Genomic DNA, 13,593 nt, shown 5'->3' on the forward strand with positions numbered 1-13,593 from the left:
AGCATTTGTAAGGAGAGTCTCACTGGAGTGATTTGAAAAGCTGCACAGCAACACAAAATGATGGTCTTTATTGACATAGCTTGCTAATATAGTCCTTAACCTCCTTTTAGCTTTCAGTTTTGTTTTCCACAGGATTTCCAGTTAAAGACAGGCAAACACACGTGTAGTGTTACCTGTGCGAAGGTGAAAGATCAGCAGAGGCATAACCAATGGGAAAATACTTCAAGTCGTGACAGATACTAATCCTTCTCACTGGGAGAGTTTACTACGGCTCTCCTTGGTATTTTGGAAGCTTTCCTTGACCTTGGGGAGTGGAAGACCTTTCAAACCACTACATAAATATGACACTGGGGGCTCGGGGTCAGACCAAGGCAGGAAGCAGTGGCTGCACACCACGGGTGAGCCTCTCCTTTCGTTCTTACTTGGCTGGAACGATCTCTGCAGTGTCAGCTAAGGTCAGTAGATTCAGGTTACTGAAAGAATGACATTTTAAACCTGACCCCTCTCTCATCCAAAACCATCTGCAACTCATCTTTTAAGGCTGAGATTATTCATTCCAGGGGAATTATCCACTAATCAGTTTTTATCTCCAAACCAGGTCCTCACGCTTGCAGCTGGTTGAGAGCTCAGTCTGGCAGAGGTTTTGGTTCCTTCCACTTTCAGAACATCTCCCAGAGGGCAGAATTCAAAATACATTTGATGGCATCTCCATGTGCTAAGGAAACTGGCACCAATTTACCAGCCAACACATCGTGTGCCAAGGTAGAGAGGCACAAAACAAGGCTTCATGTTATGAGTCACTTTGACTTGGAATGGGCCTTAGTTCTTTACAACTTCATACAGGGAACTGCTGCCTGAGGTTTTGCACCACCAGGATCTTCTGAAGTAGGATAAAAAGTAAGCAAAACCAGACTGTACAACAGGAAAAGGAGGCAAGGACTCCAGTGTTTCCCCCAGAATAACAGAGGTCAGCACAGACCTTTGGCTCCCCAGCACACTTGCTCACTAGCCCGGCTGCTATTCTGTATTTGTCACAGTCAAGTGTGAAACTCAAGAGAACCATGTGGTCAAGTGAGTCAGATCCCTGCATTCTGCAAATGCTTCTCCCTGACTTATTATAATTGATCCTTTTGCTGCAGCTCTGCTCTGTGACAGCAAAGCATTTCATACCCACTGCTCATCCCCTGTGACAGCAGCTCCTCCAGTTCCTTCCATTCACTCGCCCATGCCATGTACCAGCACGAAATTCATGTGCATCTCCATCTCCCAGAGCAAACATCCCTGTTCTGTAGGGCCTTCAGAATTAAGATGTGCCCTTCATTTGCAATTATCATGCAAAAAAGCCCCCCAGAAAATCCAGGCAGATAAGCTGCCTCCTGCATTTCACCCAGAGGCCAAGGCAAATACTGCAAAACCTGCAGTTTGCATCAGTAAACACAGCAACATAATAGTTTGGTTTATCTAATTTTCAGATTTGAGGTCTATGTTAAAACAAAACCAAACTCAACTCACCTGGATTTCTCCTGGCAAACAAATTGTTGAAATGGCCAAAAATCATATTTTACCAACTGCAAAAGAGAAATTCTGGAGATTCTTCAGCTGGTATGAATCAGGACAAAGGGCATTTTACAGCTGTACAAGTGAGAATATTTTGGGAAAGATGTTTTTAATTCCCTCTAGTTCATTTAATATTATCTAAACATCACAGCTTAAAGTAATCCCGACAGACAAAAGAGGCCAGACCTTTCTATCCAATACAGTACAACATGCACTGTATCAAAAGTATTCCCTACTCTCTCCTTGGGTAAAATGGCAGAGATGGAGGAAAAGAAATCCTTTACACTGAAGAGCAGAAATCCCTACCCAGACCCATTTGTTTTACTCTGTAAGTATTGACAGATGAGTAATGAAAACTTTGCTGCAGACACAGCCTGTTCTTCAAGGCAGCATCAGTTAATAAACCACAACCACAGCTGCAAAAATATTAAGGAATTTAACTAAGTGATTCCTTCAAGGGCACAGGATTGCAGGAGGAGCCAGATTTTGTGCTTTGTTATCATCCCAAAAGTTAAGATCATAGTGTGCAACATCAACACAAACCACTGTTAGTGTTTTGGATATAAAAGCTTTGAATAACAATTTCATTAAATGTATACAACTGAGTACTAATATTTCTAGCATGATCTTTTTCCATTATGATAATATTTGAAACTTAGTATACTGTGTTGCCAAAGCTTTTAGATGTGAATTATCTCATGTGAGAAGAATTAAATGATAAAAACAGTATAACAGCAAAAACAAAACTCACAGCCTGTTAGCTCTCAGAATCACAGAATCATCAAGGCTGGAAGATACCTTCAAGATCATCTGGTCCAACAGTCAACCCAACATAATCACCCCTAAACCATGTCCCCAAGAGCCACATGCAGACTCCACTTGAACACTTCCAGAGACAGTGACTCCACCACCTCCCTGGGCAGGTTATTCTAATGCCTGACCACTCTTTCAGCCAAAAATCTGAACTTTCTCATAGGACAAGCCACAGCACTGGTCTGGTAAAATGGCTGAGAGTGATGTTTTGCAGGACTTATCAACCTTGGGTGCCAGACTCGGATCAAGAATCAACATTAACAGCCAAGTCAACAGCTCATGCAGGCTGGTAATGATTTCAAAATCAGACTTGGTAGGGGAATTTTTTGTATGGGTTATACACCAATATCAAAACAAGGGTTTGAATCCCTTGGACCTTGGCACTTGCCAGGCTTCCAGCCAAATGGAAGCTCAGGGAAGTTCTCCTGTGTATCACTTGTGCTACACCTGATGTCTCCAGGGAGCCCTAGAAGTGTTACAGTGAAAGGTACACCTCACATCTGAGGCCTAATGAACCAGGATAATGAATGCAGGATAAAATCTAAGAGTAAGAGCTGCCAATGCGTATTTAAGGAATTTATACAAGTGCTCTCACCTGAGACAGACACGAACAAAACCATCTTTGTTTAAAGGCTACCTGGAAATAGGCACAGGCAGTAAAAAGAACCAAATTCTCCCCTGGCCTGGTTTTTAAGTGTTTGTTTGCCCTGCCATTTTTATCAGGCTTTTAACAGAAACCCACCCTTCACTGTCCCCGATTGGCTCCTCTGAACTGTCCCCAGAAGATACACATAGCTGCTTTTTACCAAAGGATTCAAGTCATCTTTCCCAAACAGAGTATGGGATAGCTACATTTTCCCTTTAGCACAAATGAAGGCACTGTTTGCAACCCCTCTGATTTCCTCAGTGTGCAGAAATTTAAATATATTTTAATATCCATTCCTCTGCAAAGTTTGACTGAAATTGGTAAACAAGTCCAAGAGTTATAACAGATGGATGAGCTATCACTACTGCCTTACCAAAGGATGCTACTGATTAAATAAGAGAAATACAGACAAGGAACAAGCTCACCTCTGAGATGCAACCACACCAAGAACTCAGTGGTTCTTCTTTAAAGGGATATTGTATACCTGAATCTCACAAAATTGCCATAGTTGAGAGCACCAGCTCATGGCAAACAATGTACTTTACATACCATTCCTTAAATTCACTAGATCATTTTAACAGGGTGGTTCTACAGTGTTCTGAAGTGTCTCTCCTGTAAACTACAACAGGGCAGATGGACAGAGCAGGGGACAAAAGTGCCACTGTTCCCAGTGACAAAGAGCAAACAGCCAAGCACAGAAAAGAACCACAAAAACTAAGCTTAAAACAGAGAAACTCCCCACCTCAGTTTCTGTCAGTTATGCTCCAGATATTGCTCATAAAGATACAAGATTAAGGGTTTTTTAAAGTCATGTGACTGTCAGATGCACAATGTTTTTGAGTACTGAAAATTTCTCCCACATAATAGCCCTGAAGAAATAATTCCGAGCAGTAAAAGTTAAACTCAATCCCTGCCCTGCTCCTACCATGCTCTGTCAAAAATCTGGCATCAGCCTTAACATCTGATTTCGTGTGACCTTTGCAAGGCTATTTATACAGACAAACCACCTCCTGCATAAACCCATGCTCCATGCTTTCTGTAAATCCCTGTAAATTCAGAGATGAGCTCTAACTTAACCTGCTGGCAGACCTCCCCAGTTCCTCAAACTTACTATTCTTGTATATAATTCAGTTTAAAGCTTCTTCTAACAAGAAAAGCAGAATAGGTGCACTTAAAAAAAAAAAAAGATTAAATGGATAAAATATAACCAAACAGGGATACTTAATTTTCTTGCACATGAAAGTTGCAGCACACAATCACTCCCAAGGCTACATTGTTAAGCAAAAAGTAGATGGGAACCACCCACACTTTAACTCTCCATACTCAAATTGACAAAGTTAAGTTGTTATAGTTAGAGCACAACTGAAAGGATAAATGTAACACCCAAGGAAAGCTGTGTTTCAAACAGTATTGTCCTGTTAACTAAAGCCCACCATCAGATGGATTCATGGAGTGCTGCTCTCCAGAATTGATTGGAATGCACTACACAACCAAAACTAAACTATTGATTACCCTGGGTGAAAACTGAACTATTGATTACCCTTGATTATGTGACTCTTGGTTTGCAAAGGAAAACTTTCTAAATATGGAATTAATTCCTGAGGCTGTTTTACCACCTCTTGGGCAGCACAGACAGGAGCCCATCAAAAGGGAAGGGATAAAACAATGCCTGCTGTACACTGGGAACACATTCCCATTTTAATTATTAAAGACTCCCTGCAAACTACAGTTGAACAGATACAGAACTACATGTTCAATCTCTTAGTAAAAGTCTATCAAAGTTTAATCAACCAACCAACTGCAGTATCTGTTTAGTCCAATTTTACCAGCCATGAGTAACTATTCTTTAATTTTAGCCTCTACTGATTTTTTCCTTTCTCTTCAGAAAGCCTAAAAAAGAAAATTCTCTCTTCCCCCCCCCCGCCCAAACCCAAGACGTTTTTTACACGTCAGGGATGAAATTAAAGATCTTGCTCAGAATATAAATGGGACTGGTTCAGTGAATGTGTTAAGTACTCAACAATGGGCATCCCCCCATGAAGCCTTCAGAGAGAAAGAACGAGAGCATGGGAGTGCAAGCAAGCTTTAACCTTTCTCCCTCAGCAGAATAATGAATTAGGGTTTCCTTGGGGGCACTGATGGCCACACCAAGATGTTAAGTTACACCCCAAAATGCACAGTATTTTCATGGCACCAAAATGCTCTACCTGAAGCAGCAGAGACCATCACCCAGTCAAGTAAAATAATGCAAAACATGCATTTGCTTAATTCAAAGACCCTCAGCCCCGTAATTAAGAAATCTCTTCTTCAGTGTCACCCCTGCTCAATTGACCTTCAAACTGGGAGAAAATGGGAACCAAAAAAAAAAAATAAAAAAAAATAAAGGAACCTGAAATCAAAATGCTAGCCAGGGCTTAGAATACATCTCTTGTCAATTCTTAAATATTTTAGATTACTTTCCTAAATATGATCAAATAGAAAGCAAGCGTAGGGGGACCAATTCTCCCAAACACCAAGTGAACATTCTGATACAGACCCTCTTGTTTCTATTCCCTTCTCCCTTGCTCTCAACAAGAAAATATTATCCTACAAACTCCAGACAAGGTGAGCTACAGTAGCAACTAAAACAGCAAACAGATTTAACATGAAGAGACTATCTGAAAGCTGAAGAGCTTTCACTGAAATATGCAACCCAAATAAAAGTAGATCAATAATCTGATCCATCAGCTTTCTCAGGCTGCTTCACAGAGCACAAGGGGACATCATTTCCCTCTCAGAGATGAAATTGTTTGCACTGTCAGTGCCATTGTCACACACCATAAGAAGAGATCAGAGATGTATTTTTAAGAGTGGATGCTGCGGGTCGGGGAACAGAGCTGTAATTTGTCAGGCTGCAGTAACGTGAACAGCAGAAGTGCAGAGCATTCCTCTGGCAGCACGTCCCAACCTGCAGGATTCCTGTAGCTTTTCCGGATTGCTGAAATTCATCTTCTGTCTCTTCGCCTTGGAACGGACTCCCGTGAAAGCCGCCGGGAACGTCGTCCTTGCCCGATTTCCCCCCTTGCCATCCGTCTTGTCTTTTCCTCTCCGCTCTCCTCGCACGCAACTCACCCACCGCTCCCTCCTCTTCTCTCCCCAGTGGGCTGGGCAGCCTCTCTCTTCTTCCCTGCTCCTTCCAGCCATTCCATCAACATCTCCATTTGTGACGTCCCTTTTTCCTTCTCTGGTACCCTTTTTATACGTTGAGGAGTTTGTACATCTTGAAGGTCTGGGGCCGCAAATTCAAACTCACAAAGGTGAATAAATCTAGTTTTCCTTCAACCTGCTCTCCCTTTTCCTCTAATCTCTCCTAAAGCCCCAAGAACACACCATTCCCCATTACCATCCCCTCATCCCATTGTGTTCTATAACACCTCTCAGCTGTAAATTATGCAAGCCAAACTTCAGTTATTTAGGCAAAACTGACAAATAACAAAGCCAATATCTTTGCAATAGCCACATTATTTTAATACTCCTTCCATACCACTTCCGTGACACTGGCTGAATCCCATAGTTTGCTAATGGTGATAAGCAAAAAGGATGTAACACCAAAGCAGAATTTCCCAAATATTCAGGCACTTGCAGCACAATAAGTTTTCCATTGTTTTCAGAGAGAAAAGCTTATTCTGTGACAAATCTGAGAAGCTGGAGGACCCCTCGCCACGCACAGGATTTTTCTCTAGATGACATAAAGTCTCCACAAGCTGGAAGGATTTCTTTCATGATAAGCAACATTACATAGAGGTCAACAGCTTTGCAAACTAGCAAAGGACCCCTAATCTCTAGTTTCAGCAGAAAAAAGTTGGGATGACATGCCTTGGAAAATGGAACAAGTTATATCTACTACATGTATCCAAACTATGCAAAAGATGGGTGTGGTGAGGAGGGGGAGAGAGGAAGGAGGCTATTAAATCACCTTACCTGTAGTTCTGACATGTAATTTGTTATTTTTAATATATGACATAGTTTCTGGAGTTTTATCTGGCACAAAGACAGGAGATGCTCTCTATCATTTTACCTCTGCTGGGGCACAAGGACCTTCCAAATTCGGTGCTACAGTAACAAACAATTGCAGCTTTCACCTCCCACCAGCCCAAATGAGAAGTACCTGTAATACACATAATGACTGAGTGATTGAATTAACTCTGATTAGCCATAAATGCCTCTGCCAAGACAGGCATAACATCTCTCTAGCTTCTCTAAAATGAAGTCTAGAAAATTAACTCTTCGTGTTCCTCCATTTGCAGTTCAGATGCTGCAAGATTCTGAACTAAATGCTCTCCTTCCAAAGGATTTGAAAGTCAACAGCAAAGCTCATTTTGCCAGTTCTACCCACAGGCTTTTGACTTTGGAAGAGATAAGGTCTTAATGCATCTTTTTTATATACATCATCATTTTATATACAGTATCAGCGCCTATCTGCTCCTACAGTAGAGTTGCTAGAATCAGCTGAAGTATCAACTGCAATTCAAAACTTCCAGAAATATGAACAAAACCCCAAGGAAACCTGGAAAAGGAGTTACAGATTGACTCCTTTCCCTAGAAACAAACCACCTGGTTTCTTCCACTCAGGCAAGACACTGCAGCAAGCAAAGCCATGCTGGCAGCCTATGGATCCCTTGCAAGTAGGAAATGTTTGCTGTAAGTGAATCAACAGATCTAAATGAGGGATGTTTGTGTTACAGTCTTGACTGATAGTGAACTTCCACTCCTCTCTGCTCACCAGGAGGTTAGCAAGAGCCAGTAAGAGTTACCACCACATAAAAATCACACCAAGAGATATATTTAGTCACTGCGGTTCAAGGAAAACGACTGCTTGCACTGAAAATAAATTTTGCAATTGTTTCCAGTTTCTGCTTTTTCACTGACTAAGGCACATCCCAGCTGCTTCACATTCCAGTAGCCTTCAGCTGTCTTTTTTTTTTTTCTCCAGTCCTTGCCCACTTCCCTCTTACAACTGCCCTGACCATCCCAATCCTGCAGCAGTTATCCCGCAGGCTGCATTTCGGAACACGCCAGTCCCGAAGCAACACAACACCTGTCAAGCCTAGGATGGCTTACAAAAGATGGCAAATTCTCCTTGTGCCATTTTGTAGAAAAACACACTAAGCAGTGATGTTCTTGCACCTGTATTTTGCCCCTCCACAAAACCAGAGTGAATTGTTGATGCTGTTTAAACAAGTTACAATAAAACACACGTGGGATGTCACTTTGGGAGCAACGTATAGCAGGAAACAGTAGGTGCTAAAAGCCCAAGTAAGGAAGATTTGGAAATGAATTATCTTTAAGGTTGTGAGGTGAGTCTTTAGAAGGTTTAATTCTCAGACTATAAGACAAGAAATTTAATATTTTTTAATTTTGTTTGAAAGCCACCAGTAGAGCAGCACTTAAAACCAGTTAACTGCAAAACTTTTCACCTGAAAGCCCTCACACTGAGGAACACAGTACAGTGGTGAATGCATAACAGAGTTCTGCCTAGTAACTCACCTAAGCATGACAGACAAAGAGAAACTGCAGAAAACTGTACAGGTGTAAAAACTATGCAGGCTAATTTCCATAGAATGATCCAAGAGGCGATGACAGTTCAAAATATATCCTCCACAAAAACAAGATCCCCAGGAAACTTCACGTTAATACAAAAACATTTGCAGATGCACAATTCAGAATCACATAAACTGGCCTGGAGGACTCTGGATAAGCATTAAGTTCCTATAGAGATGGGAATAATCTGACCTCCTGAATTGTGTCTGCTATTTGTGCCATTTTCCTTAAGAACAGAGTTCTCCTGGGATTAGCCCTAGATGTTTATCCCACCAATACTAAAGGATGAGAATTTGAGGTGAATTTGCTTATCAGGCAAGTGTTTATAAGTAAAAGGTGAAGCCAACAGCATTTTTGGTCTCCTGGGAATAAATACATCCAGCTGAATCCTGAGCAGAATGGAGATGACTGCCTGCACTCCAGGTAGCTAAGACTCAAAACAGTTATTTTAAACAACCTTTAGCAGACAGCTGTTGGAAAAACAAGTTCACAAGGGATATGAAAACCCTGCAAGAAATTACAAGATTAAGACTGAAACCCCCAAGTAGAGTAAACCTTCAAAGTATGGCACCCATATGTTCTTTGGTTTTAATAAAGGGCATTCCTGAAGGGACCTGCTTCACCAAGAGCTTTAGGTTCAGACCTGATGTTGTCTAACTGCTCCCTTATTCTCCCTGAACGATGCAGAATAGTTCAATTCCCTGGAGCACGTAATCCATCAGGTAAATAAATACAGGAATTCATGCATTGCCATGGTAACAGGAAACCCAAGCAGAATCTGTGACCTTCTCCGCTCTTTCTTGGCATCCCTATTTTGGATTTCACATCAAAAGGGTGAGAGCAAATATTTCCTGAAAGTGAAGGCAAAAAGTCACAGTTCTAGAGTGCAGAAAAGCCAACAGCCATTCCTTCTCTTCAAGTCAATGAGGGTTCTGCTTTGGAAAAGTATTTGGAAGTCTCCTGGCTGGAACCTAACAAAAAAGGGGCTCTAACACTTGTTAAACCAAAATATACCATCTTATTCTACGTTACCAGATGGCTGCCCTTCACTCCAAAGCAGAGCTCTGAATTGCTCTACAGTGACCCTTCTGTTGATTAAACAGCAGCACTGAGAGGCTCCAGAGGGAGCCTTGTCTGCTCTTTCTTCATGGACAGGATGGTAGCTGCTATCTCTAATCATTTATTATTGTCTTTTATTGACTGCCAACAAGGTGTTTCAGTTAAGGACCCGGGGAGCAGATGGATGCAAGATTTCTGGGGGTCTAACCCTGTAAAGGATAATATATTTTTCCCAGCAGCCTTTCTAGATGGACACATGAGTCAAACCAAAGCCAAGCCCATTCCAAAGTTTGTCACAATGGTTTGTGATCAGGCAGAAGCCTATTTTATTTACAACATAAGGCATTATGCATGAATTTCTGCTCCCATAAGAAAAACAAATTCAAACGTGCACAAACACACAGACCTTAGACCTCACAGCATTTGTTCCACGACTCCCTATCCTTTGTTCTGCTACTGTACACATTTTGACAAACAGTATCCCAGAATTACTGTGGTATTCCAGCCTGTGTTTATTCGGTGACGCTGTTAACAAACTGTTTGTGTCAATCAGGAGTTCAAACACTCAGAAACAGGGATGGGGATGGGGACGCTCCTGCACTGGAACAGCTGGCTCCCAGCCCTCCCTCCCCGCCTCTTCTCCTCCCGTTTATATTTGGACTGGATTTTTTTTTTTTTTTTTAATATCCCTTTTTAAAGAAATGAAAGTACAAGCAGGTGAAGGAGGACAGACTCCCAGATTTATAGTTTCTCTTGTTCAGCAAATCATCACTACGACAGACACCCACTAGAACAAATGCCTCCACATCGAGGTTGCACCCACTGCATCTCCCTGCTGCACACTCAGAGCATCGACCTGGGGACAGATCCTGCACGATCCTGGAGTTTTTCAGTGGGAGCTCAGCGTGTCTGGTCTCTAAGCTGAGCAGCAGATGATTTTTATACGGTATTTTACTGGTATTACATGGCATTTTATAGGGTATTTATATTTATACCGTGTTTTTTGGCCTTTCTGTTCTACTGTTTATGGAACCGCTCTGCGTTTGTGTGTGTCTACAGAGTCATCCTCCCGCACTTGAACTCTCCACGCTGCCTCACCAGTGTGCAGTTGTATTTACTATTCTCACAGGGTTATTTACTGCGCACGAGTAAACAAAACGTGATCACTTATTTATACGTCTGTAATTACTGTCTACAGTTACTAAATCCCAAGCCAAATTCACCTCCAGCATAAACAAGTGGCAATTACTCCTGGGCTGCCCCCAGGTCTGTGTACTCTGCTAACACCTTCCTTACTCAGTGGAGTAAGGGATGAGAGGAGGCAGGGAAGCATGGAAAAGCACGGGAAAGAACAGCCAGAATCCCAGAGCAAAAATCCGCAGCCAGAGCAAAGCGCTACATCGTGATACAATGTAAAGGATCGTGCCTCAGATTAACCTGAGATATTTCTGGAGTAACATTTGTCCCGTGACGCGATGCACACTTGTTAGACAGTAACTCAGCGCGAAGAGCTGGAAACATGCCTATGTTCTCCAGGGAGAAGGCGGCTGCCAGGGAGCCAGCCGGCTCATCCCCCGAGGCTGCTCCAGAACCCGCATCACTGGAGAACACACTCACACACGGTGCAGCGCAGGAGCCAGAGCAAACCCGGGTGGAATGATCAAAACCAGAACGCGCTGCTACCGACTCCACTCCTCGGAAACAGGAATCTTTCCTACGTCCGTGGCTGCTGTCCTGGAAAGCCTGAACACTGAGCTCCCCGCATCCCGACTCGGGCTGCTGCCCTGCCTTCCCCAGAAGGAAGCTGCCTAGCTATTCCTTACAATAAAAATACAAAACAGCATTGATTTTTCTCTGCTAATTAAATGCAGCATAATTAAACTACGTAACTTCGCTGCTTGATTTGCACAACACTAATTGAATCTTCTTAAACGTACTACTCCCACTACGGAGAAAAACATGGGCATTCAACCATCTAAAGTGACAACTGAGAACCAGGCACGACTCCAGAAGCACAGAGAGACAATATGATCCGTGCTTGAGCGTTTCCTTGTGAGAGCAGGAGGAATCTCAGCAGCCTCCCCTGGCTCTCATGAGCACCCCAAGCAGAGGGGAGAGCTTAGCAAGGAAGAGGGAAAAAATGAGCAAGTCCCCGCTGACATTTGCCTACAGACTCGTCTTTTCTCATCCTGCACAAACACCAGAGGAGGAAAGTTGGAAGAAGTTGAAATTAATCATTGCGTGTAGGCCCCAAAAGCGCTGCAGCGCCCGGCTGCACTGATGCTCGGCTGCACGGGGAGGACGGAAGGGGTGCAGGAACGTAAAAATTAAAATGAAAGAATTAGGAAAAAATGGGAAACAAATAGGAAAGATGGGGGGGAGGAAAACGCGGAGAAGACACAAAGCCTGACCCGGGCAGCGCAGGACCAGCCCCGCAGGGGGACGGGCTGAGCATCCCCCGCGGCTCCCCGGGCCCGGCCGCGCTCCGGGCCGCGCTCCCCGCCCGCGCTGACAGAGCCCCCGGGGGGAGCCCCGCCGGGGATGGGGGGCCCTGCCCGGCTCCCCCAGCCCCGCCGGGCCGCGCCAGGCCCGCGGCACCTCCGGCAGCTCCAAACCTCCGGCGGCTCCGGCAGCTCCGGCAGCTCGGCGGGGCGAGCGCGGCCGCCCCCCGGCCGGTCCCCTCCCCCGGCTCCGCTCCGTCCCCGCGGGGGCCTCCCCGGCCGCTCACCTGCTTTCTCGATCTTGCCAGACATGTCGGAGCCGGCGCTCGGCGCTCGGGCCCGGCGGCGCTCGGGGGGCCGGGCCGAGCAGGGGCTTTGCCGGGCTCCCGCGGCTGCCGGGCGCGGTGCGGGAGCGGCTCCGGCGGCGGCCGCGGTGCAGCAGCGCCCGCCCCCCGCCCGCTCCGCGGGGCCGCGACGGGAAGGGGCGGCCCGGGGCTCCCGCCGCGCACGCACCGCCCCGGCACCGCCCCGGCACCGCCGCCCCGCGGACACCGCGCACACTGCAGGGGCGGGGCCGCGCCGGGCCGGGCGCGCATCCCGGAGTCCCGGAATCCCGGGATGGGTGAGCAGGGAAGGCACCGAACCGCAGCCCTAATTCCCTGCTCGGGCAGGGTCGCGCGCGGAGAACGCGGGGCAGGGCGGCGTCCAGGCGGGTCTGGGGTATCTCCAGCGAGGAGGCGCCGCATGGTCTCTTAGCAACCTGTTCCTGTGCGCGGTGAAGAAGTTTTTCCATATGTTCGGGCGGAACTTCCTGAGCATCACAGAATGACTGAATCAGCTCGGCTGGAAAGGCCTCTGAGATCATCGAGCACAACCTTTGACCTAACACAGAATCACAGGATCAACTATGATGGAAAAGACCTCTGAAATCATCGAGTCCAACCTTTGACCCAACACCACCTTGTCTACTAGATCATGGCACTGAGTGCCACATACAGTCTCTTCTTAAATACCTCCAGGGACGGTGATTCCACCACCTCCCTTGACAGCCCATTCCAGTGGTAAATCACTCTCTCTGTGAAGAACTTCTTCCAAATGTCCAATCTAAACCTCCCTGGCACAGTTTAAGACCATGCCCTCTTGTCCTATTGCTGGTTGCCTGGGAGAACAGATCAACCCCCACCTGGCTACAACCTCCATCCAGGGAGTTGCAGAGAGTGATGAGGTCTCCTCTGAGCCTCCTCATCTCCAGGCTAAACAACCCTAGCTCCCTCAGCCACTCCTCACAGGACTTGTGCTCCAGTCCCTTCACCAGCCTTGTTGCCCTTATTTGGACCTGCTCCAGCCCCTCAATATCCTTCCTAAATCAGTTTCTGCCCATTGCTTCATGTCCTAGTGGTTGGCATCACGAAGCAGAGCCTGGCTCCATCTTCTTGGCACCCCTCTTTAGATATTTATACACATTAATGAGGTCATCTCTCACTTGCCTCTTCTTGA

General features: G+C 45.3%; 1 protein-coding gene across 6 annotated transcripts in view; it reads right to left on the minus strand.

Moving 5' to 3' along the window:
- The window catches only part of RAPGEF1 (Rap guanine nucleotide exchange factor 1), an 83,381-nt gene extending 70,908 nt beyond the window's left edge, over positions 1 to 12,473 (minus strand). For all 6 annotated transcript variants that reach the window (XM_017809982.1, XM_017809981.1, XM_017809980.1 and 3 more), the window contains exon 1: positions 12,384 to 12,473. In XM_017809982.1, coding sequence (XP_017665471.1) covers positions 12,384 to 12,408 — 25 coding nt within the window. In that variant the 5' untranslated portion in view covers positions 12,409 to 12,473. The remainder of the gene's footprint in view (positions 1 to 12,383) is intronic.
- Between the last annotated feature and the right edge of the window lie 1,120 nt (positions 12,474 to 13,593).

This window comes from Lepidothrix coronata, unplaced genomic scaffold (genome assembly GCF_001604755.1).
Source record: "Lepidothrix coronata isolate B3197 unplaced genomic scaffold, Lepidothrix_coronata-1.0 Scaffold28, whole genome shotgun sequence".
NCBI classification, from domain to species: domain Eukaryota; kingdom Metazoa; phylum Chordata; class Aves; order Passeriformes; family Pipridae; genus Lepidothrix; species Lepidothrix coronata.